Source organism: Mesocricetus auratus, unplaced genomic scaffold (genome assembly GCF_017639785.1).
Source record: "Mesocricetus auratus isolate SY011 unplaced genomic scaffold, BCM_Maur_2.0 Super-Scaffold_100019, whole genome shotgun sequence".
Lineage (NCBI taxonomy): Eukaryota > Metazoa > Chordata > Mammalia > Rodentia > Cricetidae > Mesocricetus > Mesocricetus auratus.
Genome location: NW_024429200.1, coordinates 7,820,644 through 7,845,370, shown reverse-complemented (window position 1 = coordinate 7,845,370; position 24,727 = coordinate 7,820,644). Strand labels below are relative to the sequence as shown.

The 24,727-nt window shown below is 40.5% G+C and overlaps 1 protein-coding gene across 1 annotated transcript in view; it reads left to right on the top strand.

Moving 5' to 3' along the window:
* The window catches only part of Exoc4 (exocyst complex component 4), a 695,598-nt gene that overhangs the window by 635,700 nt on the left and 35,171 nt on the right, over window positions 1–24,727 (top strand). Inside the window, exons 16-17 of the mRNA XM_040728511.1 lie at window positions 4,976–5,154; window positions 7,772–7,931. Coding sequence (XP_040584445.1) covers window positions 4,976–5,154; window positions 7,772–7,931 — 339 coding nt within the window. The remainder of the gene's footprint in view (window positions 1–4,975; window positions 5,155–7,771; window positions 7,932–24,727) is intronic.

Genomic DNA, 24,727 nt, shown 5'->3' with positions numbered 1-24,727 from the left:
TTAAATAATAATACCCTGCTATTATTATTTAGATAACATGAACCGAAAATGCAAGCCACATAAGTCGTTTAAAGTTGCAGTACAGGTTGAACATCCTTAATCCAGAACTCAAACCTGGAATAGCATGCTCTTACTTGAGAGCATTTTAGATACTTTGGGTTCAAGATTTCTTGGCAATGAGAAAAAAGACTCACAGAAACCTACCAGTTCAGAGCCTTAGAATTTGTAGATGCAAAAGCTGTGGACACCAGTAGACAAATACAGAAGAGAACAAGATGGGAGCATTAAGAGTTTGAAAGCATCCTGGACTATGCATTTGTCTATGGTCACATCACCCTGGATGTACATGTTCTCATCTAACTAAAACAGGACAGACTGAAGGAGGAGAAAGGTCAGCGGTGTAGGCTAGAGGCTCAGAAAACAAGGACTCAAGGTATTCACTGTGAGGAGCTTCTCTAAGATCTAGGTAGCAATGCCAACTACATCACTGAATATAGACTTCTGAAACCCCAGGATCAGGAAGCCTGGTGTGGTGTGTAATGTATTTTCTTCTATGTTTTTTGTGAACAATATTAAAATTGATTAAATATTTTCTTTTCATTTGAAGTTTCTATAACATCTATGTTTTAAAAATATAAAGTGAGTTTGGAATATATTGAGATTCCAGTTAAAACGTGGATGGCTTTGAGGCATGCTACTGTCACTTCCTTTTTATGCCACTGGCTTTTGGCATTCTTCTGTTTCCCCCAGTGAGCTACTTCTCTGATGCTTGTTAGCACCCATGGAACAAAAGGAGGAGCCTGCAGGTTTGGGAGGTGTTGGGCTCAGCATTATTCCTGGTTTATTTCTTACATTAACTTGTCCAGAAATACAGCATCTTGCTGTGTGATCTCTGATTTGTTTTACGATAATTTTTGGATTTGTTTTCTATTTATTTCCAAACTGATAATGAAAGAAAGCAGGCATTTTCAATGAATAGATAAATGCAGTGGACATACAAGGAAGAAAGAAAGAAGAAAAATATCCAGTAATATTTTGAGGCTGCTGTTACCCTGGATTGCAAAGCAAAACAAGAGAACAGCAAATTAATTACTCTCACAACTGCTAGAATTTATGCTATTGATTGTGCAGTCTCAGGACATGTTCTACATTCAGAATCAGCGACTTGTGTGTGGATAATTCCAGGCGGGATGTTTTCAGCACGTTTGAGTTAGATCTATGAAATCCTTAACCTCTGTCCTGTCTTTTTTATGTTTATACTTCTTAGCAGTACTTTTCTTACAATGCCAAACATGCTTTGTCAACTTTATAAGATATCACACAATTGCAATATTCATGTCCATGCCTCCTTCAGTATTCATTCAAAAACAGGAAAGGGTAATTTCAGTCTCAGTGTAGTGCTCTGGATAGAGGATTGTTTTTCCTTTAGGTTGAGAAACTAAGCATAGTTTTTCTAAAATTAATTTTTAAAATTTCTTCTTATAACATGGTTCCAACATTAACTTTGTTTTCTATGAATGTGTCTCCATTTTGTCCATATTCTTAATATGTGGTTCACAAAACAGATTTCTCCATGCATGGCTGAGATGGTGAGTGTTAACACACTCTCTTCTGTCCTATCACATTGCCAGTAGAGGTAGGGGGAACAGTGGTGAGGATATAAAATAAAACAGATGTCATGCTAATCATCACATTGGTAGGGTGTTAGTGTTATACCAAAAGCAACTGCCAGATACTGTGGAGACCCATAGTGCAAGGTTGTGGAAGAGACTACTCACTCTTCTGGTGTGTCCTGTTCGTTGTTATAAATGGTCCCAGAAATTGAGTCAGTCTTGATCCCTATATGATTTCTTCTTAAGAATGAGCTGGCTTTAAACCAAATCCAAATTTAAAAGAAAAGAAAAGCTCTGTTCTCCTAAATAAAACTTGTGTTCTTGAAAGCAAATGAGTTGCTTTCCAAATTGAATTTTCACATGATAGCCCACTTGCAAGTCAACCATGTGCGTCTGCAAGTACAGAGGGTGCATTAATCATTTCTCCATTGGTGCGACAAAATGCCATGACCAAAAGCATCTTAAGAAAGAAGAGTTCGGTTCAGCTTACTGTTCCAGTTTGTCATGGCCGGAAAGATAACACCTCATCTACACATAGGACACAGAAAAGAAAATGGTGGGAAGCCTTCCACCAGTAACTGACTTCCAGCAAGTGCCAGCCCCCAAAGAGTCCATAACCTCCCCAAATAGCAACACCGTGTACCAAGCCTGTGTGGGATGTTGCTCATTCAAACCAGCATGGAGGGTGTGTGAGCAACCTTATCCTTATTCTGATAATTCACTAATGCTTGTTTTATCCCTATCCTATTGTGAATGAGTTATAACTGAGGTCCTGTCCAGGAGCTGGCATGATGAAAAGTAATGCTTTCTCTGGTACTTATAACCTTGAAAACACTGCAATAGGAGCCAAAGAAAAATGAAAACCACCATGGGAAATATATTAATGGATTTGCTAGCAAAACTCCAGAAGAACTTCAAATGCCAAACCTGGTCTTACTCCCAAAACATCTTTATAGCCAAAGCCCATATTTTTATTCAACACTGTTAAAGTTCAAAGCAAAAAAAAAAAAAAAGAAATGTTCTCAACTCCAACAGGTTCTGTGCTGAAGAACCCATCCAAAGAGCATTTGACATTTTACCCATGTCATTGTAGATTACATTTAACCACCATGTGCTATCTTTCCATAGTTTGAGACAGAAAGCAGATGACACCCCCCTCCTAGGAGTGTAAGACATGGTGAGACCATTAAAAGTTGTTGATATTTGAACTTTAGAAAAAGGAAATGAAGTTGCCATTTGAATCCACAATGCCAAGAATGTCACCTTTATCAGCTGATTTCCCTTACCATCAGGAGGGCTCTAAGTGGGTTCGGCAGCAACTGCCTGTCACCAATGGGATCCTAAGTGTGCACTTTCTGAAAATCAACCATCCTGCTGTGCAATCAGCAATGTTTGCAGAAAACCTTAATGCCAAAGTCAGGCGAAGGTCAGCAACCACACACCAGAGCCCAGAGAAAAATAAGACTGTTGAGTTTGATATTCACCAGTGACAATTTCTTCTGATCATTTGGGAAAATAAAATAGCACTGTCTCTCCTCTCTGCCTCCCGCTGCAGAATCTCATGAACCTCCAGTGTTCCAGAGTCTTCAGAAGCCTATCTCTGCTATACATCTCCATGCTTACCATCATTCCACTCTCTTTGTGCCAAAGCTAGTATTTGACTTTATTGTTTTACTGCTCTTGGGGCTGAAGAAATGGCTTATTGATATAGTGTCTACAAAGGACCCAGGTTCAGTTCTCAGCGTCCGTACCCGATAAGACATCTGGCTTTTTTGGGAGCCTCACACATATACTTAAAAGTTTTTAATTCTTAATTAATCTATAAAGTTCTCTTAATTTTCCCTAAACCTTCTGACATAAAATTCACATTCCTTAGCTGGCCTATAAAGCCTGGGATAACATTTTACTGCCATGTCCCACTATGTCACAGTCGATGAGTAGAAATAACTATACGAAAAAGTCCAGCATAATTACTCTTTAGAAAGATGCAAATTAAAACCACTATGAGATACTATATAATGCATATACATGACCAAAAAATCAAATTCTTTTTAACTGACACACCGAGTGCTGGTGAGAATACAGAGTGACTAGAATACGCATGCATTGCTAGTAGGAGCACAGCTCATTAACATGGTAGTTTGTTTCTTCCAAAGCTGGAGGTATCCTTACCTCTGACTCAGCGAAGCCTACTTCTGTGTAATTGCTTAAGAGAAATGAAAATTTACATTTACATAAAGGTGGAAGCAACTCAAAAAAAATGGGTTATTTCAGCTTACAGTTTGAAGGAATATAATCTGACATGAACAGGAAGGCACTGTAGCAAGTACATGAGGTGTCTGATCACACTGCATCTGCAGTCAGGAAACATAATGAGAGATGAAGAGTGGTGCCCCATTTTTTCCCTTTTTATTCAGCCTGGAACACAAATACATGGAATGGTGCCACCTATATTCTGCCCTTGCAGTTAAACGTCTTTAAAAATACCCTCAATTTCTTCTCAGAGGTATATCTCCTAGTCAAGTTGAGGATGAAGAACTGTAGTTATGGATGGTTGTGAGCCAATGTGTAGGTGCTGGGAACTGAGCCCAGGTCCTTTGTAGGAGTCACAAGTGTTCTTAACCACCGAGCCATCTCTCTAGTCCATTCTTTTAGGCATTTTCATTATTCTGCCCCAATAAGCTTTGGAGTCATCGATGCTGCAAAAACTGTCTTACAGTTCCAGGTTGTAGCATAGTTTGCAGCCATTTTAAACATGTTCAATAGGCGACTTAGTCACATAATAAATTAGCAATGGTTATTATAATACTAGTGATAGTTGTCAATTCTTACTGTGTGTGTCCTTCACATCTGGCTCTGTGTTATATGCTTTGCATGGCCCTTTGAGGCAGGAGTTATTATTGTCCCTGTTTCAAGGGAAACTGAGTCATAGAAAGACTCCAGTACCTTTCCTAAAGTTACATAGCTGTGACAAAACTGGGAAACAAATATCAGTGGTCTCCCACAATAGCATAGCTTTGAGGGTGGAAATTCAGCCTCATTGTCATCATAACAATATCTTTTGAAAGACATCCCTGGCTCATACTGTGCACACAGTCTTGGTATTGCAAGAATTTCAGAAGTCTTCTATTTCTTACCAAGAGTGTATGTACTAAATGGGTGCACCTCATAGATGCCCGCTTGCTGGACAGTTAAGATGACATTTTTGTTACAAAACAAAACAAAAAGGACTAATGGGAGGTATATGTAGAAACGCACAAGTCACAGCTGCTTCTGCTACTTTGATGCTCTTTCCCAGCAGCCCCTTGTCTTCGTGGGGAGTTCTCATTTTGATTTGCTCTTCCCGTCCCACTCTCTTTCAGAGTGCATTGTTTCCACTACCTCATCCCTCTGGCCAAGGAGGGGAATTATGCCATCGTGGCCAACGTGGAAAGTATGGATTATGACCCTCTGGTGGTCAAGCTCAACAAAGACATCAGTGCCATGGAAGAGGCCATGAGCGCCAGCCTTCAGCAGCACAAGTTCCAGTACATCTTTGAAGGTCAGAGCTTACTTCTTGTATCTAGGAGCATGGCGGGGGGGTGAAGGTGTTCGTGAAGTTCTATATGATAGATATTCAAAACTTGTAAGGAAAGGTGACTTAGTGGTGTGTTTAGAAGTATGAATAGATTGAGGTGCCCCCTGCTCCTGCTGATAGGAGAGTTTTATTAAAGATAATGCAGATGTCTATCCTCTGTCTGCCTGGACATGTATGCCACTGAGATTTGGGCAGATGTATATAATGGCCCACAAATTAACTTGAGAAGAGCTCATTTAAAGAAAGAACGGTAGGAGAGGAAACGATAAAGTTCACACATACGGAGTCAGTGAGACAGGGACTCTGGGAAATCTTTCTCTGGTCACTCAGTGCCTGGAGGGGGAAGTTTCTCTCACAGAATGCGTTACTCCCTGAAGTGAACAGACTCTGCAGGAACTTGGGCAGCCGCTTCCATCAGGGCCCTCTTTCAGCTGCCTCCATCAGGAGGGCTGCGGGAGGCAATATTACCTGGAAATATTTGCCTTCGTACTTTTAAAAAATATGATGCAGGCCAAATAATTTGTGATGCTGGATTCTACCATAAGACCTTTTCTCTATAATACAGTACACAAAATAATTAAGCTATAAAGAGAAGAGGCCTACACTCTCATCACACTGTAGTCTACCATGGCAGACCAGACCTTAACTTGGAAAGGTTTTTCCAGCTTAAATAACAGGTCCATGTTGTGTTTCTTTTCCTTTGAGCCCAAACCTCTTTCTTTACTGTAAAAAGCACAAGTCTGTGGTTTAGAAGAAATACGGGTTTGAGAAGAGCTAAAGCAAGAGAGAATACCTTGTCCTTGGCCTCTTCTACTTTGGTCTCAGCTGAGGAGAAACTCATTGTGAAGCTGGAGTAAGCCATTGAACCCGAGATGTGCACTGTTCGTTGGTCTAAGTCTAGTTGCCATGAAGGGACTGAGGCTCTAGGAAGGAAGATAACAGTAACAGTGTACTACCTGGGGTGGTTCTAGAGTTCTGAGGAAAATGCCCTGCTAGAGGCTAACTCTGCGAAAATGGGGCAGTCTGAATGAAGAAATATTTAAAATTAAATCTGCCTCTTAAAGGTAGTGACCTGTATTACTTTATGTTGTATTGAACCATCCATCATTCCTCGGCCTAAGTATTGCTATCCAAAAGGGGTCCTGGGGCTAGAAAGGTGGCTCAGTCATTAAAGGCTAGATTCACAACCAAAGAGACAAAAGGAGTCCTTGTAGTTTATTGACATCCTCGGATGGCCTCTGCCAAATTTCATAGACTATAAAGGAGTTCTTAAGGGCTCGAAATTTGGCTCAGTATTTGGCCTAGTGTACACAAAAACATCCTTAGATCAACCCCAAGCATCATATAAATGCACTCAGCATGCTAACACATGCCTGTAATCCCAGCATGAGAGGTGGAGGCCAGCCCCAAATATGTGAGATCCTGTCTCAAAAACACATGTACTGTGCTACACATCCATCCTATTGCCAACATTGAAATCCTTCAGCATTGTTATCAGGAGCCCATATTTTATCGATTGATTCTTTTTAAATATTAGCATTGTTGTTATTTGTCTACAGTCCAGATCCTTATTTTTTTTTATATTAGGCCATAAATTCATCTGTAATGGGCTCCAGCAGCTCAGGCTCCTTTCTGTTAGGCCTCACAAAGTGTGCCTCTCTGGGTGAAGCAGGCCAGTGCTTCAGCTGACCCCAGGCACCCTCTCTTTGGGGTCTTCCATTTTCTCCTGATCGTTTTCCTTCACCCACTTCAGGAAGCTGTCTCTGCTCTTAGAGTGCTCCATGTGCTCTATCTGCACGCTAATCCTCTTGGCAAAAGTCTTGCCTTTAGCTTGCTGTTCACAATGATGATGCCCATGGCATGCTGGGTGACATTGCAGAAAACTCTTCTGGTTTTGCTGTGGTGACACGGGGCCTTCTTTTGTGAACAGTGTCCATTCTCTTGAAGTCTACAATGTCACCCTTGTAAATTTGTCTGTATGTGGCCAAAGGAGCCAGCTCCATGTTACCTAAAAGGGTTAGAGAACATACAGCGAGTGCCCCTCCTCTTTCCCTTTGCTTTGTTATTTTAGCAAGTTACTGGACGGCAGCTAATGTGATAGAAAGCTAAATATTAGCATTATTGTTCAGAGTGCTCATCTTAGGGCTGACTTATTGTTATATATGTAGGCTCCCAGTTATGTTCAAAGACAAATGTGTACCCTCCTCTGTTTCATGAGTAGTAGAGACCAAACAGATCTCTCCAAATATCTGCATACACAGTACAGTTCCTTTGTATGTCAGTAGCTTATAGCGCCCTGATGGATGCTTTTATGGGTGGTGGCTTCAGGTAAGTATTAAGTGCTTGACTGTGAATATACCAAGTTTACCTGACCATATTAAGTTTCCCATTTGCAACTACTAAAACAATATAGAAATATTATACAATTATTATAAGATTAGCTGTTGCAACTGGGATATATGTTTTCTTGAGTCGTTTAAACCAGTGGGGGATGAAAAAGAACAATGCTATGTATAAGTTTAAGCCAGATGCCACTAATATATTTTTCTTGTCTCCTCACTACACTGTTCTGACCCCTCAGGTCTGGGACACCTCATCTCCTGCATCCTCATTAATGGGGCCCAGTACTTCCGACGCATCAGTGAGTCTGGCATCAAGAAAATGTGTAGGAACATTTTTGTTCTTCAGCAGAATCTGACCAACATCACTATGTCACGGGAGGCAGACTTGGATTTTGCAAGGTATAAGGGAATATTGGGCTAGGTTTCTTACACTGAAGCTCATTGCTTGTAATGAGCTTGTCACTGTAAAAAAAAAAACAAAAACAAAACAACAACATCAACAAAAACCCTTATTTTTAAAAAAGAAAGAAATGTGCCTGGAGAAATAGTTCGGCAGTTAAAGTATTTGTGCAAGCAAGACGACCAGAGTTCAAATCTTCAGAATCCAAGTATATGTCATGTGAGTGGGTATGGCAGTCCCCTGTAATTCCAGCCTAGGAAGTAAGAGACTAAGATTCCCCAGACCAAGACCTGGGTTTGGTCCATGAATAAGGTAGAAGAATGACAGGAAGCTGTCTGACACAAACTTCAGGCCTCCACATGTAAGCACACACATATCCATTTGAACACGCATACTCATATGCATTCCTATCATACACACACACACACACACACACACACACGAAAAGAAGAAAAGAAGGCAATGTTCTTAAGTGACAGAGATAGTAATTCTGCAAAACTCTATGCAAAGTTTAACATCCCTCTAGACAGTAGTTTTCCCACTGCTTAACCTAAATCCTACTTTTAAACATTTTCTCTTTTATTTTGTGACAAGGTTGGGGTAGGGGAGTGGATGGCATAGAGTGTGTGAGACAGAGCAGAGGACAACTTGTGGTTCTCTCCTTGCGCCATGTAGGTTCTAGGATTGAAATCAGGTCATCAGTCTTGGTGACAAGTGTCTTTACTGTTGAGCTGTCTCACTGGCCTCAAACTTGAGTTTCTCATGCTATTAACTATTCATGACTTTTTCTGAGTAAGAGTAGGATATGCACGTTTCACAAGGTAAACCTTTGGCCTAGAGACAGTGATATTTGGTCTGCCTCTCCTGGCTTTGAGCACATGTGCATTGAGTACATGTATACAGTTCAAAAGTATGTGACTTTTCACACACATGCATGCATAAGATTTCTCTTTTTACAAAATTGTAACTATGTTAATGTAACTTTAAATGTATTCATTGCATTTTCCCATATCAATAGAACTCTTTGAAAACATGGTTTTTCAAATACTAATGCTTCTGGGAAGTATTGCTTTCAATAAGTGAGCAAATCCATGGTTATACATTAACTGAAATTTGTTTTCTAGTTACTTTGAATGTCAGCATTTTTGCATTTTGTTTCTCCAATTGTAAACAAGCACTGAAGTTAGCTTTACATGTGCCTATTCTGACACTGCTTCTACTTTGACCCATTTGAAACCTGTCCAATTTTCTTCCAGCTGGGAAAGGAGTCATTACCCTTTTTCTTCCCAAGGTTTCCTTGTACCATTTCTTTTCTTTTTTTCTTTTTTTAAATTTAAATTAGAAACAAGCTTGTTTTACATGTCAATCCCAGGTCCCTCTCGCTCTCCTCCTCCCCTGCCCCCCACCAACCTTCTGTCCTATCCTCTTTCTGCTCCCCAGAGAGGGTGAGGCCTTCCATGGGGGATCTTCAAAGTCTATCATGTCATTTGGAGCAGGGCCTAGGCCCTCCCCACCCGCATCACACATGTCTAGGCTGAGAGAATATCCCTCTATGTGGAGTGAGTTCCCAAAGTCTATTCAGTGTACTAAGGATAAATACTGATCCACTACCCAGAGGCTCCATAGATTAACCAGACCGCCAAACTGACACCCATGTTCAGGGAGTCTGGAACAGTCCTATGCTGGTTCCCCAGCTATCAGTCCCCCTTGTTCAGGTCAGCTGTTTCTGTGGGTTTCTCCAGCCTGGTCTTTACTCCTTTGCTTATCACTCCTCCTTCTTAATGTTCTCTTTTAAGACACTTTTTCAAATGGTAGGGTTAACTTTATTTTACTTCATTTGATCTCCACATTGTATATTAAATAATCCAACTTTTGGTGCTTTACTGACAGTTCAACTGTTTTGTAGAATGTGATGACAGTACATTAGCAACTCCTCCCATCCTTCCACCATGCTCTGTTATACGGTTAGGTGAATTATCTCATAAACTTCATTTCCAAAACCATTTTAGCTAGGGAAATGTTTGTTTTTAATAATCTAGAATGTTTCTACTTATTTGTGACTTCTTTTTCTTTCCACTAAGTTCAGGAAAAATTGAAAGACTTTTTGAATATTTAAGAGAATTATACAGTACCATATGATAAAAGACATTTATATTGGGGGCTCTTTGCTTTGAAAGTGACCCACATTGATTCTTTTTTAACTTTTCTTCTCTAATCTATTTGTTGTATTGCTAACCATTTGCTTCTCTGATTCTCTCTTCCCCTATATTTTCAGGAAAGTGTGTGTGTGTGTTATTAAATTCCATGTTTTAGGATAAATTTGGTGGAAAGCCTTCCTTGTTCAGATTAGGGAAACCAGGTGTGACTGAATGCTGCATTTATTTGGCCACTCTTAGGGGAAATGATCTCATTATTGAATTAGTCTATCCATAATAACATTGACAAGGGGAAGTTAAGAACATGGAGGCCTGAGGGATACAAAGAGCCATTACTAATTCTCTGAGGAATATAATTCCTAAATTCAATCATCCTTTTTTAAATGATTTTTTTTATTTAGCTGAAATAAGTAAATTAACACAGTTCTTGGCAGACAGTATGGGGCCCAAACACTTACTGAAAAGCAGCGTCTGCATCATGAAACACTGAAATCGGCATCAGTGGGCCGTGTTCCAGTGAAGGGTTTCTGCAGGGTATGATTGAATGGCAACACAGTCATGCCTTTCACAGTCGGGTTTCTGAATTACATCCAAGGAGTAGGTAAAAGGTGAACATGATCACCAGGGATGGGTATGCCTCTTGTTACCCGTATTCTGTAATGGATTATGCAGGCTGGTATGAACGTGTAGCATGGATTCTGGGCTCCAGATGGTTCAGAGACCACCTCTCCTTACTCAATGGGAAGTTTCACACTGTTTCCTCAGTGCTTGGAACAGAGTAAATGAGCACTGGATGTGGTGGGAAATTTAAGTAGATGCCAAATCAAGGCCAATGAAGAGTTTGTAAGATGACCAGTTAGGGGCTCTGCCCTGAAAGATTTAATCAGCAAGTACAGCCAACTTTCTATCCACTCATAAGAAATAAGAGTGTCTCTCAGTTTTATAAAGCAGAAGATGTTACCAAAAGTAGTAATGTAGCACTGCCAGTCCATGGTCTCTTTCTTTCTTATTTTTGCTCTTGTTCTCATGTGCACATATTTTATAGCCTTATTTTTCCCCTCCTTTTTGAGGTAGGGTTGATTTTCTGAAATGGGCTCCATCAATTCTACCAAATTTGAGGCTGTGTAAAATAAATACCGAAACAGCCAGAATTAACAGACTGGAGCAGTGTGCCTCGGCAGCCCTCAAGCAGTGTCTAATCAAGCATGACCAATGGCATGTATATTTCCAGTGACTCGCTATAGAAATGTTATCTTCTAACAAGTAATTAATCACCAGTCACATGTGTCAGGAAACTGGCTTAACAAGAAGTAGTATAGCACGTGTAGTTTTTTTCTGCCTCTGCCTTCCTGGCCAGTCACAAATATTGCCTGTTTCTGTACTAAAGAATTAGGGTGTGGAATGGGCCCACTTCTGTTGGTTCTCCTGCCTGGGGCATAGCTGTCTATCTTTGAATACACACTGCACTTAATCTTTGCTAGGGAAGATTAACTGAGCAGAGAATCCAGACAGCCTGGACACTACCAGGATTACTGAGAGCTCTGTCCTCCATGGTGATGATCACTTGAGTTTTGCTGTAGTTTAAGACCAAAGAGAATTGACTCTTTATCCCACTGTTAATTTTGGGAATCCAAAAGATCTTCTGCCCGAGAAAATCATAGCAGGTTAACTGGAAAGGTTTTGGGCCTCTCTCTCTCTGTGTGTGTGTGTGTGTGTGTGTGTGTGTGTGTGTGTGTGTGTGTGTGTGTGTGTGTGTGTGTGTGTGGTTCTGTCCATCACAGTTCATGTAAACTTGAGCTACCATGTTTATTTACAGAAATAAGTGCCCAAAGCTGCCTTGGATTCCATGTGGTAGTAAGACAGAAAGCACAGCAAAATTGTAACAGGGCAATAATAGGACTATCTAGCAGCCTCTGTAGATGAGGTGAAGCCGTATTCAAAAAGAATATCCCAGGACCTCTTCTCTTTCTTAGGTCTTCCTTCTGTGAGGATAAAATACTTGTTTTTGTTTTTATTTGCTTTGGGTTTTACTGTGGTATCTGTTTTGTTTTCATTTTTGTTTGTTTATTTTTTAGTTTTTGTTTGTTTGTTTGTTTGTTTGCTTGGAGTGTTTATTTGTTTGTTTTTGGTTTTTGAGATAGGGTCTCACTATATAGCACTGCCTGGCCTGGAACTTGCTATGTAAAGCAGGCTGCCCTGGAACTCGCTGTTATCTAAGTGCTGGCTTTAAAGGCATAGCAGCTAAGCCTGGAGATTCTTCCTTTTGTTCTGTATTTCCCATACTGCTTTGCTTCTTGCTTTCCTCAGTAAGATTTATGGCTCCTTGCTCTCCCCCCATCCCTACCCCCACCCCGCCATTTTGCATTTTTTAAACAAATGCCTTCATTTAAATCTCACAAAAATAAAGAAATGAAAGCTGAGGTCCAGGAAGTGGCAAGGAAACTAATTCTAAAATGGAGGAAAACACTTTCTTTCCATTATTATTCCTTTAGTCAATGAACAGGTATTTTTTGGAAGTATGTCCTCTCTTGGTCCTGCCCTGGAGTAGTTTGCATCATTGTAGAGCAAAGTACAAACTAGTAGGTAAAATGCAAAATATGTCAGTTTCTTTCAGAAAAAAAAAAACTAGCTTAGAAATGAAAATTGAGAGTGCCAGGTAATTGGAGTATTCATGAAAGTCCTAGCGGGAACATACCTTCCGTGTATCTAGGGAAAGACCATACCAGAGGGGCAGACACTTTACTAGGGAAACAGTAGAAAGTGAGTATGGCTGGAACAAGCAGGGAGAGGAGAGACCATAAATGCATTCAAAGGAGCTGAGATCTTGAAGGTCATTGTAGCATCACTCATTTTTACTCAGAAGGAAGTAGAATACTGCTAATGAATTGGGGGCAGAAGAGTACCACAATCTGAATCCTCCTGTCTGCTCCGATGAAAGTCAGAGGACTTGGGAGAAGTTGAAGCCGAGCACATAAACAGAAGGATTCGTTAGAAAACAGCAGTGGTTCTACAGGTGAACCATGGTGGTCCAAATCAAGCCAGCCCTGCGGAAAATGAGAAGAGGTCAGCTTAGACTAGACTGCAATAGTCACTTGACAGGGTGAACCAGTGCTGGTTTCTGAGCAGGTCAAAGTCATGTGTTTTTAATGTCCTGAAGCAGACTAATTGACTTTGGGGGGATGGGGGGATACCAAGAGCTTGAGTTTGGCGCATTCAGTTTGATGTACCTCTTACAGATCTGAATGGAGATCAGAGGAGAGACCTGAGTAAGAAACATGGAGTATAGGATAGTCTGGCCTAGAGATAAGAGCTTGGGAACCATCAGCTTATACACGGGTTTTGAAGCCAGAAGAAAAAGTGAGACATGAGATCTTGCTGTGAGGACAAGTAGAGAACAAAAGATGCTGTCTGAGAATTGGGCCTAGTGACTGCCTTGCCATCTAGATGTTGGGGTGCTGAAAGAGAGCCAGCAGGGACTGAGTAAACAGCTACTAAGGAAGTAAGTAACTTGGGAAAAGAGATCTCGGAGTCCAGAGGTGTGTTTAAAGAAGGTGCCTTCGTGCCGGATGTTGCTCCGGGGCTACATTAGCTCAGTACAGAGAACTGGCGGCTGATGGACTTGACCAGAGGCTTGAAATACCTTGATTTGTATTCCTTCATCTTTCCTGTGTTATTTGTTTAAAGTGGGAGCTAGCCTCAAGTAAAATAGGTTTCTCTTATTTTGTAGTAGCTTAGATATGATTAGAGCAAACAAAAATGCAACCAGAATGTCTGTACTATAATATAAAAAAGTCAAATTGGCAGCCTCTCATTTATCAAGGTCAGTACCAACATGCATGAATCATGTTCACAATGTGTGGCTTTGATAGCATGTCAAGAAATTGGTACTGTATCTCTGTTGTCTTTCCCCAAGCCCATGTTACATTCAAACCATAAAAAAGACATCATGGGGTAGCCATAAAACACTTGACCTGCACTCCTCTGTGGCATAAAAGTCATTAGAAACAAAATGAACGAAGAAAAAAGTTGGTGAAGCTATCTTAGCCATGAGAAGCCCAGGAGACATGACAGTTAAAAAACAAAGGAAGTCTGGATGAAGTTGGACTGTAGTTAATGATGATACATTAATATTGGCTCATTAGTTGTGATAAATGTGCCATACTAATATAAGATGTTATAAGTAGGAATAATGAATGTAGGTTACTTGGGAACGCTATACTAACTTCTCAACTTTTTGTGACTCAAAACTGTTTTAAATAATAGCCTATTAAATTGTCAAAGACATTTATACCATGAAGATCTACAAGTGGATGATGTATGTTGAACATGAAAAAATGTTCAGTACCATTTGTTACTAGGGAAATGAAAACCAAAACCACAGTGAGATGCCACTCACACCCATAGGCTTGCAACAGTTTAAAAAAGAAGAAAAAGAAAGACTTGAAAACAGCTGGCACTTTGGTTAAGAGCACTGGCTGCTCTTCCAGAGGATCCAGGTTCAATTCCCAACATCCACAACCGTCTGTAACTCCAGTTCCAGGCAATCCGATGCCTTCTTCTGGCCTCTATACATGCAAGCATATATTCTAGCCTCTATACATGAGATGAAGATAAATGTTTTTTCAAGTGTTGACAAGGAAACAGAGAAACTAGAAGTCTCATTGTGCTACTTGGAAAATAAAAGTAGCTTTGAAAAACACTTTATCCCTTCTTCAAAAGGTTTATCATATGACTCAACGATTCTACCCAAGAGAAATGAAAAATACATTTCTACCCACATTTCATAGTAATGCTATTCATAATTAACTGATGGGAAAATGAAATGTGAGTCCATAAAGCAGATACTATTTGGCCATAAAATGAGACAAAATACAGAAACATAATATGTGATGAACCTTTAAGCATGAGGCTAAGTTAAAGAAGCTACATTGTGTGTAACTATGTGAAGTGTCCAGACTGGCAACTCTGTAGAGCTCATGATCACTTACTGTTTGGAAGTTGTGAGGAAATGAAGATGTGGACTCAGGGTTTCTCTGGGGAATGACTTCCATGTTCTAAAATGGATTCAGCAGACAGTTGTACAACCCTGTGAATATATTAAATATTCTTTTACTCTATGCTTTGAATATGGAAATTGTATGGTAGCTGAATTATATTGTAACAAGTTTTTTTTAATGTCGAGTTTTAAAGCTTTAGACGTCCCAAATGGTTTAACATAGAAAATGAGTAACTCAGGCTTTATATTCACATTAATAAAGAACTTTGTCAAGGAGATATCCTATGCATTTTTGCGTTTCCCTAATCATCCTGAGAGGTGAACGATCAAGGAAGAATTTATAAGGAAGTGATGTTTAATTTTAAGACTTAGTGGAATTATCCAGAGTTGGGAAAAGAGCCATTCAAACAGAAAGTGAGAATCAGTGAAAGATGAGGCCTGGAGGGTGAGGTCTCCTTTGGGTAAACTATGGATTCCACTTTCTTGCCTACAACTCAAAACACCCTCCCCCATCATTTCCCTTGCCCTAATTTATTTCTTATTATAAACCTAACATATTTTATATCTGCTTGTCCATACTTTGTCTACCCCAGTAGAATGGGACTTCCGCCCCAGAACCTACACTAGATAAATGTCCTCAATTGGAAAGTGATTGCTGAAGGTGTGGCGCATAGGTGATGAATAGGCTTGGAGCTGGCTGGAATAAAAGCAGATGCGGGTGTGAAGGAGTTAAACAAACTAGCTGGACTTAAGGAATGGAGGGGCAGTAAAGGCAGAGAACAGGGTTTCAAGGGTGAACCTGGAGAGTCGGAATGGGCACAGCATCAGCATGTAGGATGCCTGTGGGACTGTGAGCAGAAATTTCCCAGACACAACTAGGAGTTTAACAGACAGGCCTAGGGAAGCAGTTCCATGGAGCTGTCCAAAGCTCACAGAGAAGAGAAACAGACAGAGAACGGTCATCTGTGGAAAGCCTCGCAGTAAAGGGAATGGGAAAGAAGGAGCTCTGGGAGAGGATAGGAAAGGAAGGGTCCACGGGAAAGGCCGGAAGAGGATGATGCAAAGAAAGCCATCAAAGCATGCAGCCTTGCTTAGAAAGAAGTGCTGCTTTCCCCGTCAGTGGGCATAACCTCCTCTCTCCCAGTGAAGGCAACTGGTGTCTCCTTTTAAGTCCTCCACATCCCCTGTGAAGTCACCTACCCAGAATCTTTCTCAAGGTAACAGAGTGAGTTAGGAGGCCAGCTCAGAAACTAAACGTGCTAAGTGGGCCCCTTGCTTTGTCCTTGACCTTTGTACCTTTTCAAAGTCCAGGAATGATCTCTGCTCTGCATAGCTGAGAATACTGGGTTCCTCCTGAGGATGTTGAGTAGTGGCTGTTATGTGCATGTATTTTCTACAGGCTTGTTACAGAGGGACATTATTGTGGGTTTTTGCAAGAAGGTTGTAAGTTTCCCTATGTGGAGTGACCAGGGCACAGCTTGCTAGAGAATTAGCAATGACATGCTGCCACCTGCTGGAAACAGCCACAGCCATCAGGACAGACCTGTGATCAGAAGGCCTCTGCTCCTGAAGTGACTGCTTCTCCTTGCAGACTCCATTCTTTCTTTACTTGGGCAGAAGAGAAATGTTCTTTCTAAGAAAGAAAGTATTCCCTGCATCCTTTTCACCAGTCATTTTTTAAACCATGTTTATCCTGCCTACAATCATATCTTCCTTCCCAATTCCAGCCTCTTTGCAAACCTCCCTTTAGTGCTCTATTTGGCCATTAGCCATTTGTATTTGTGGTCAAAAGGCAAGGCCAGTCTTCTGCCAGAAATTCTCTTATAATAATAATTACCTCTAAAAGTTCTGAGAAATTGCTTTATTTCAGTAGTGATAAAAAGCTAGCCCTGACTTGTAGCAGCCAGGCAAAGCTGGTAAATGATGAGTTTTATAGCTTTTACTGCCTGGTATAAAGCAAGTTACCTATTAATAAAATTCAATAATAAAGCAAAATGTGTATAATTTGATTTCTGAGAGTGTTTTCTTTAAGGATCCTCTTTAAGTATATTTAAATGATGTTATTTTTCTTGAATTTAACCTCCTTTCGACTTTTGACCTCCATTCTACCTATATTATTTTCTTTTGGCCTTGCCTCTCTAAGTGTATTAGAGTTAAGGTAGATTCCATACATTGCAGCAACTAATTGAACGGCAGTTAATGGTTTCATTGGGACTCTTTGAGCCTGTGTAGCCTCCACAGAGCACCTGAGAACAGTGAATACTCAAGCTTCTCAGAAAAAAAAAATGTCTGTCTATAATTAAAGTTTGAGTTCTCACAGACAAGGCCTCTTGTGTGAGGGCCTTGATTAAATAAAATTTCCTTAAATTATCCGTTCTTGTCATGATAACCTTGTCATGATACAATCGGTTTGTATCGTGGAGTTCCTCAAGATTACTGGCAGAGAGTGACAGTCTTTTCAGTTGTAGCTTACTTGCTGAAACTCAGATGAGCATAGATGACAGATGTTGTTATTATGCAATGAAGATCTCAAGGAATAGAAGTGACTTGTCCAAAAATCTCATCAGATTATGCTATTTATATATCTGTCAGTGCCTCTGTAGTCTGCGTGCTTAAGAAACCAAATTATCCCTCCCAGCGAGGCCATGTTTTTGCCAGGAAAGGGCAGAGTTACACTGTTCTATGATCGTTTATTAACTCTAGTAGAATTCTTACTAAAAGGCTGGAAGCTGACCCCTTTCTTGTTTTCTGAATAAAGATGTAGTATTGAAATGTACATGCTTGAAATTCAGAAGCAGAGACCAAGGAGACAGCTCATTTAGTAAAGTGATTTAGGGTATAGAACCTGAGTTCAGTCCCCAGAATACATATAAAATAGCCTAGCGTGGTGGCTCACACTTGTAATCCTAGCGTTGAGGAGGTGGAGACAGATTCCTGAGGCTAAGTCCAGCCTCACTTACTTATAAGTTCATTTTTTCTCAAAAAGAAGTTGGATGACACCTGAGGAGTGAGGCCCAAGGTTGTCCTCCTGACTAAATGCAAATACCCTCTGCCCCTCTGCCCACCCCTCTGCTTCCCCCTTTCCTGATCTGGAAAGACCAAACCCAGATGCCGGAAGGATGCCACATAGTCAAGGGAACGTAACAGTTTTGTTCTCAAGTTTTCCATAATGTGTTTGCCCATGTTATTCTCTCTTTCTGTAATCGGGCTTCTTCTGATCTTCTGTGTTCGGAAATTAATGTTTTGTATGCTTAATTTTCACTTTTTCCTAAATTTTAATACTCTCATTTTCATTAGTATATTCTCCCTCCTCACATAACTGTAAAGTTCCTGTGTCTAGTCACCAGGATTGTATTTGCAGTTTGTTATGTAATTTATTTTCTCTTCTTTATAATAGGCTCACATTAATTGAAAGTGTTAATAAACATGTTCTGGGTTTGAAAATATTTTAGTATGCATGAATTTGCAATTGTTTCAGATAGCATCCATAATAAATACAAATAGGTTACCAATAAATAATTTTTATACCTAGCCTTACAGATCTGTGAGAATAAACTGTTTTCTCTAAAACAAGGGCAGCTCCTAAAAGACAAATGGATTTGGTGTAAATTATCTTCAAGGCTAAATTTGTTACTTTTGTGTATGATAATAAAGATACACTATTGTGGTAAAGTGAGGATGCTTATTATTATTGCTGATATATAGCTGAGCTTCGTATATGCGCTGTAGTAAATGGTTTCTCTATGTTGGCTCTTTGAGATTGTGTAGCTGTTTTTATCACATCTCATGGATAAAAAGGGAAATATTTAAGAGGCTAAGTAAATTCCCAGTTCCTATAATAATGAATATAGAATAACACTTAGATCACTAACAATATTCTCTTACCCATGTGAAGTTAAGGCTATCGTTTTGTTAAACATTGGGTCTCTGTTTTATATAGCATCGTTTTTCAATTAGACTATTAACATGCAAGTATACTCTTTTCATTTATTTTTAAGTTATGATTTCCCCCATTCATTTCAGATAGAAAGATAGACAGACAGATAGAGATAAGTGTAGAAATGCAGCCATCTGAGTCCATTTGATGTTGCTCATAGGTATATATTTTTAGAGCTAACTACTTGGTGTTAATATCCAGATGCTGATCCCTGGGGAAGACTAACTCCCCCATGCCCCAGTCACTAATTGCCTGTAGCTCTTCCATCTAGAAGTAGGGCCCTTGTGATAGATCCCCCATCCACATCGCATATCACATGGTGTCCAGGTGTTGTTTAGGCTTCATGTTGTTGATATATTAAGGGTGCAGTTTTCCTGTCCCTTAGAGAAGACAGCTTCCCAGCAGATATCCTAGTCCTCTGGCCTGTACATCTTTCTGGCCCCTCTTCCATGATGTTTCCTGAGCCTTGTGCTGGGGTTGTAGTGTAGATGTGTCAGCTAGGGCTGGACACCCCACTGTCATCTGCTCTTTGCATTATGATCAATTATGGCTTGCTGTAATGGTTTTTATCTGTTGCAAAAACAAATTGCTTGATAAGGGATGAGAGCTAAGATATAAAGCTAAGCATTTAGAATGCAGTTAGAAATTATACTGGTAATTTTAAATAGCTTTACTTAACAGTGTAAAGAGAATTCTGCAGATTCTTCCTACACTGGCCAGTGTTATAGGGTTAGTTTTTCTCAACCTTCCTATATTATATTCCCAAATGCCTGTCATGGAGTAGCACTTGCTTACTTCCCTAGACCATGCCTCAGAGCTATAGCACAAATCAGATGACAGTTAGTCATCCGTTTTCCTGACACATTCTAGCTCTGCTCCCAAATGCATACGCCTGTACTGCAGCTTATAAGTGGCTCCCAAAGGCGAGAGAGGGGCACCATTTTACATGGGAAGTCTTTTGACTCCATCTCAGAAAATTCTAAGTAGATGGCTGAAAGTTTACCTAGGCATATGTATGCAGCTTGAGAGTTGCCCAGGAGATCCTCATTTGGGCAGTTCAGGACAGTCCAGGAGAAATACTGACCTGATCTCACATCGTTTTAAATGCATACAGTATCCTCCTATCAAAGCCCACCCTGGAATTCTTGTTTAAGCCTTGCTCATGCTCTCCTCTCCCCTCCTCTCCCTCCACTACTACAGGCAAAGAAGGTCAAGGTGACTAAAAGTGCTAATCTGGATTAAGTTAAACCATCCTTAAAACTACCCTGTATGGTAGTCACATTATCATCTTCTGAATCTGTGTGCAGAAATTAAGACAGTCGGAGTATGTTCCTGGAACTTTGGAGTTGATTAAAAGCCTCCAACAACAATGGCTTGACTTAGATTTTACAACTTTGTGATGGTGAGAAAGAATAGCTAGCCAAAATTCCTATTTTTCTGGTATTTGGGAGGACAGATGGTGCTCAGGATTGCACCCAAGGCTTCTTACATTCAACAAGTCTGTTTTTCACTTTGAGTAACATACTCAGTAATGTACCTGGGATACATATCACTGTTGGAGAACAGAAATGTTGTGTCATGATTCTGCCCAGCTGGAGCTAAATATAAATGTTGTGAGCACAGTTAAGACTGGCTAGGCTAAGTGAGCTATTATAAGCCATTGGTTAGTATAGTAAATGCATTTGCATCTTACAGTATTTTCCACTTATAATTGATTCATGGGAACATAATTTACAAGAAAATATGTGTCTATTTCATTTGTCTAGTGGATGACCAGAAAATTTAGCCCTTAATCATCATATGAACGTGGATGAGTGATGTCTACTTTTTTGGCTGACGATTTCCCATCTATACAATGACTTTGACTAGATGATCAGCTGTCACATGATATAGTACTAGGGATGGGATTTAGAGGGCTGGTGCTCTACTTCTGTCTCTAGTTCTTGAAAGAGTTATCAAAGAAAAGCAGTTCTCTGTAATCTGTTTCCTTAACGAAATTGAAGATTTCTGAGAGGTACAACTCTCCACTGGCCCTCCAGCTACTAGTGTATGTGTGTGAATGAATGAATGAAGGAATGAATGAATGAGGAAGTCGTGTAGGCCCATGTCTTTCCATAGTCAGAATCATGCTTGTAGCATTTGCTCACCATACCAGCAGAAGAGCAAGACGACACAACAGAAGCTAGCTATTGCCTGTACATGACCTATAAATGTCTTAGTAGGCTCCAAACAGTAATTGACAAAATAAACATGTGGGTACTCAAAAACATAAATGTCACATCCACCGAAGCTCTTCATCTGCTGTGCTGTGCTTTTCCAGTTGATGGAAAGGTTTTATTCAGATCAGCCATTGCACTTTTTCCCCCGGAGGCGCTCTTAATCTTTGTGTTCTAACCTTTAAAGACACAGGCTTCAGTTGCTGCCGTAATGATTTCTGTTGCCTGGCATCTGCATGTTCAGATTCCTCCCAAGAACTGTGCCTTCTGTTTTCCTCAACTTAGTTGGAGTGACATGAGAGAAACCCAAGCAGGGGTAGGAGAGGCCAGCACTTGATTGACTTCCCTCTCTTGATACCCCGAGTCAGGAGGGAGGATCAATGGCCCCCAACTTTTGAGCAGTCCTGAGCACTGCGTCTCATTCTCCTTTAGGCAATCTGTTTCACAGAGAAGCTGATTAAATATTTCGGAGGTATTGGGGATGGGGGAGGAGGGAGAGGCTGGGGATTTTTAGTGGCTAGAGCCTTTTATTGACAACATTAAAGGCTTCATGATATATTCGACCAGAAATTAATTACAGCCCAGTTCCCCATTTCTCCCTTAGGTGACAGTCTTCTGTTGATGTGTGCTGCTGTGAAAGTAATAATAGGTTTCAAATGTTTGTGAAAAACATAAAGTAATTACTTGCTGTGGCAAATCAGTCATCTGAAGCCTCTCAGCTTCTCTCTGCTCCATGGATGTGGCAGTCTGTCTGTTGTCTTTTGTTAACTTTAATTATGGGGTAGAGGAATTTTTTTTCAGGAATTTGGATTTTTTTCTCCTCATTTCTTGGTTTTCTGAGTTCTCCAGGGATGTAAGTATTGAAATGATAATGACACAAATAGCATTTGAACAAGAGAAGCATATGTCTGCCAGGGAGCTGATGGCCTTAGTTAAAAGCTCCTTAGCTATTGACCAGCAACTGTTGACCAGCTCCCCTAATGATCCTCCCCGAGGTTCACCTTGTGCTGTGCAGGAGGGTGAATTGGTCCTCAGGACTCTACAGCTTTTTCAACCAGAGGTGAAAATAGTGGCTCTTAAACCACAGCCTGGAATCATTCTTCCACCATTTTCAATGGAAAGTAATACAATTTTCCAACAGTTCTTGCTGCTTCTTTCTTCAGGCCTTCCCTTCCAGTGGGGACCACACAGATGAACTTGGAAAACCCTGGCCTCTCTGCCCACCTGGCTAAAAGAGAAAGATTTCTTTTGCCAGCTGTTAATAGGGGATCTCACACTAACCAACATAATGCAACAGCACATGATGGCGTTCTGTTGCTTGCACTAGAGTTGGCTAACCCCTAACAATATGAGCTGCTCATATTCACATGTCTTCTCAATGGAGCCTAGTGTGACAATTTCCTGTCCTGTCTAATCTGGGCTGCCCATTCCTCGGCAGTGATTGCTAATTCCTAACTTCAGAGGTTTGCCTTATCTTCTAGTCCATGCCTCCCCTTTCTTAAAATGGTAAGTTTATTCTTCCCTTTCCAATGCTAATCTCTTTCTTTGAATTATTATTTATGTTCAGAACCAAGCATGAAAATAGAACCATGTTGACTGGGACTGTAGTACCTTTTCTCTGCAGTGATAGTTGGCGTGTGTTATGGTTTCCCTTGCGTGTAGATGACCTCTCTGTCATCAGGGAACAACTATATGGAAGTAGTTGAGTCACTGAGTACAGTCTACTGTATTATCAGTGGTGAATCAACATATCCCAGCATAAGCAGTACGTCCCCTTTCCCTTCATATTATATTATAGAGTAATTCTATACCTCTGTCATAGCATTTCAAGTTTTCTGTAAGCCTGGATGGTAACAATGGATCGCTTAAAATAAGTATTTGATATTATCTTGTTGCTGCAATTCTATTAATGATAGTATGGATGAAGCACACACTTTGTGAAGGCATCCTACTTACATGATTCGCATGTATTATCTCAGGGAAGCCTGCACTGACCTTGTGTGCTTAGGGGTTGGCATTTTCTTTTTGCAATTCTATGAAAGAGTAACACAGGATCTACACTAGGGATAGATGGCAGGACCATGATTTACCGGCAGGTCTGCCTGCAGCTTAGTCATGTTATATGCTTATGGTGATGTACTGTATTTCAAGAAGATATACCACAGCCCTGCTGCTTTTGCTGACTCTATTACCAGTGGTGATGGGGTGTTCCTAGTGCTTAAAGGAGGCGTGTAGTAGCCTTTTCTCATCCCTGAGAGAAATTGGGAGGAGACAGTGGTTAGGAGGATAGCAGGGATGTAGTGGTGAGTAGTTATTATGAACTTGACAGGATTTAGAGTTACCCTGGAAAGAAACATTTGGAAATGTGTGTGAGATCATTTCAAAATAGGTTTAACTGAGACAGAATACCCCCTCCAAATAGAGGCCGTACCATTCCATGGAAGAAAAAAACCATGAAAACTAGTACTGGGATTCTTTCCCCTTTGCTGTGGAGGCAATAAAACCAGCCACTTCACACTTCTGTCACCATCCCTTACCCACCATCATAGACTGTACCCCGAACAGTGAACCAGATTAACAAAACACATTCAAAAGATTATGAGAAATTATTTTAGCATAATACCTAAAGCCAGTCTTGAAGTGACCACCATCATTGATGAATCAAATGAAACATCAAAGGGTGTGTAACCCCAAAAGAACCTGACACTGCAACAGCTTTAAACATTGCCCATGTCAGGGAGGAAACTGAGCTAGGCAGTCTGAAGAGAGTGAGATTGCTACCAAGAGCAATTCCCAAAGAATCAGTAAACTCCTAACATATGGTAGTAATGATGACAGCTGAGATTATCAAAGATGCTGGTGTGTTTAGTCTAAATCACAAGGACCTGTGTCTTTTGGTTATATCAACAGTAAACCAAGTCCTTTTTTAAAAGAAAAGTGATTTGAAAATATGATTGACAGTAGTCACATTTTTGCTGCCTAGTTTCTAAATATGTTTAGAGAGCTCCTTAGTACCTGGGTTTGGAAGGAGGCAAAATTTGCCTTCCATCATAAAAACAAAACAAAACAGAAATGTAGGCCTGGACCAATGTGGAAGTCAGTCTAGACCAGTTGAGTGACCTACAGCACACTCCAGTCCGAGAGTTGGGGCCTGAGAGCACAGGGCAGTAGAGAGCCACTGGAGATGGTGTGGTAGCAAGACCAACTTTTGATTAGCCGGTGGTGGCGGCAGCCATGGCTGTGGGATGCTGAAGCAGAGCAAGACGTGGCCGTCCCTGTGCCGCAGCAGTGGTGTCTTCATGGAACCATCTTTGAAGAGGGATTTTGAAGTGATTTGATTCTAGCCACTGCCTGGATTGATTTACTCTTGCTCCCTTGCTAAGTCCCATTCTCTTGGAACTATGAGTTGCTGCAATGTTCTTTCAGTAATCCCTTCTCTAGCTGAGGACCCTGACTATGGCATGCATACATACATACATACATACATACA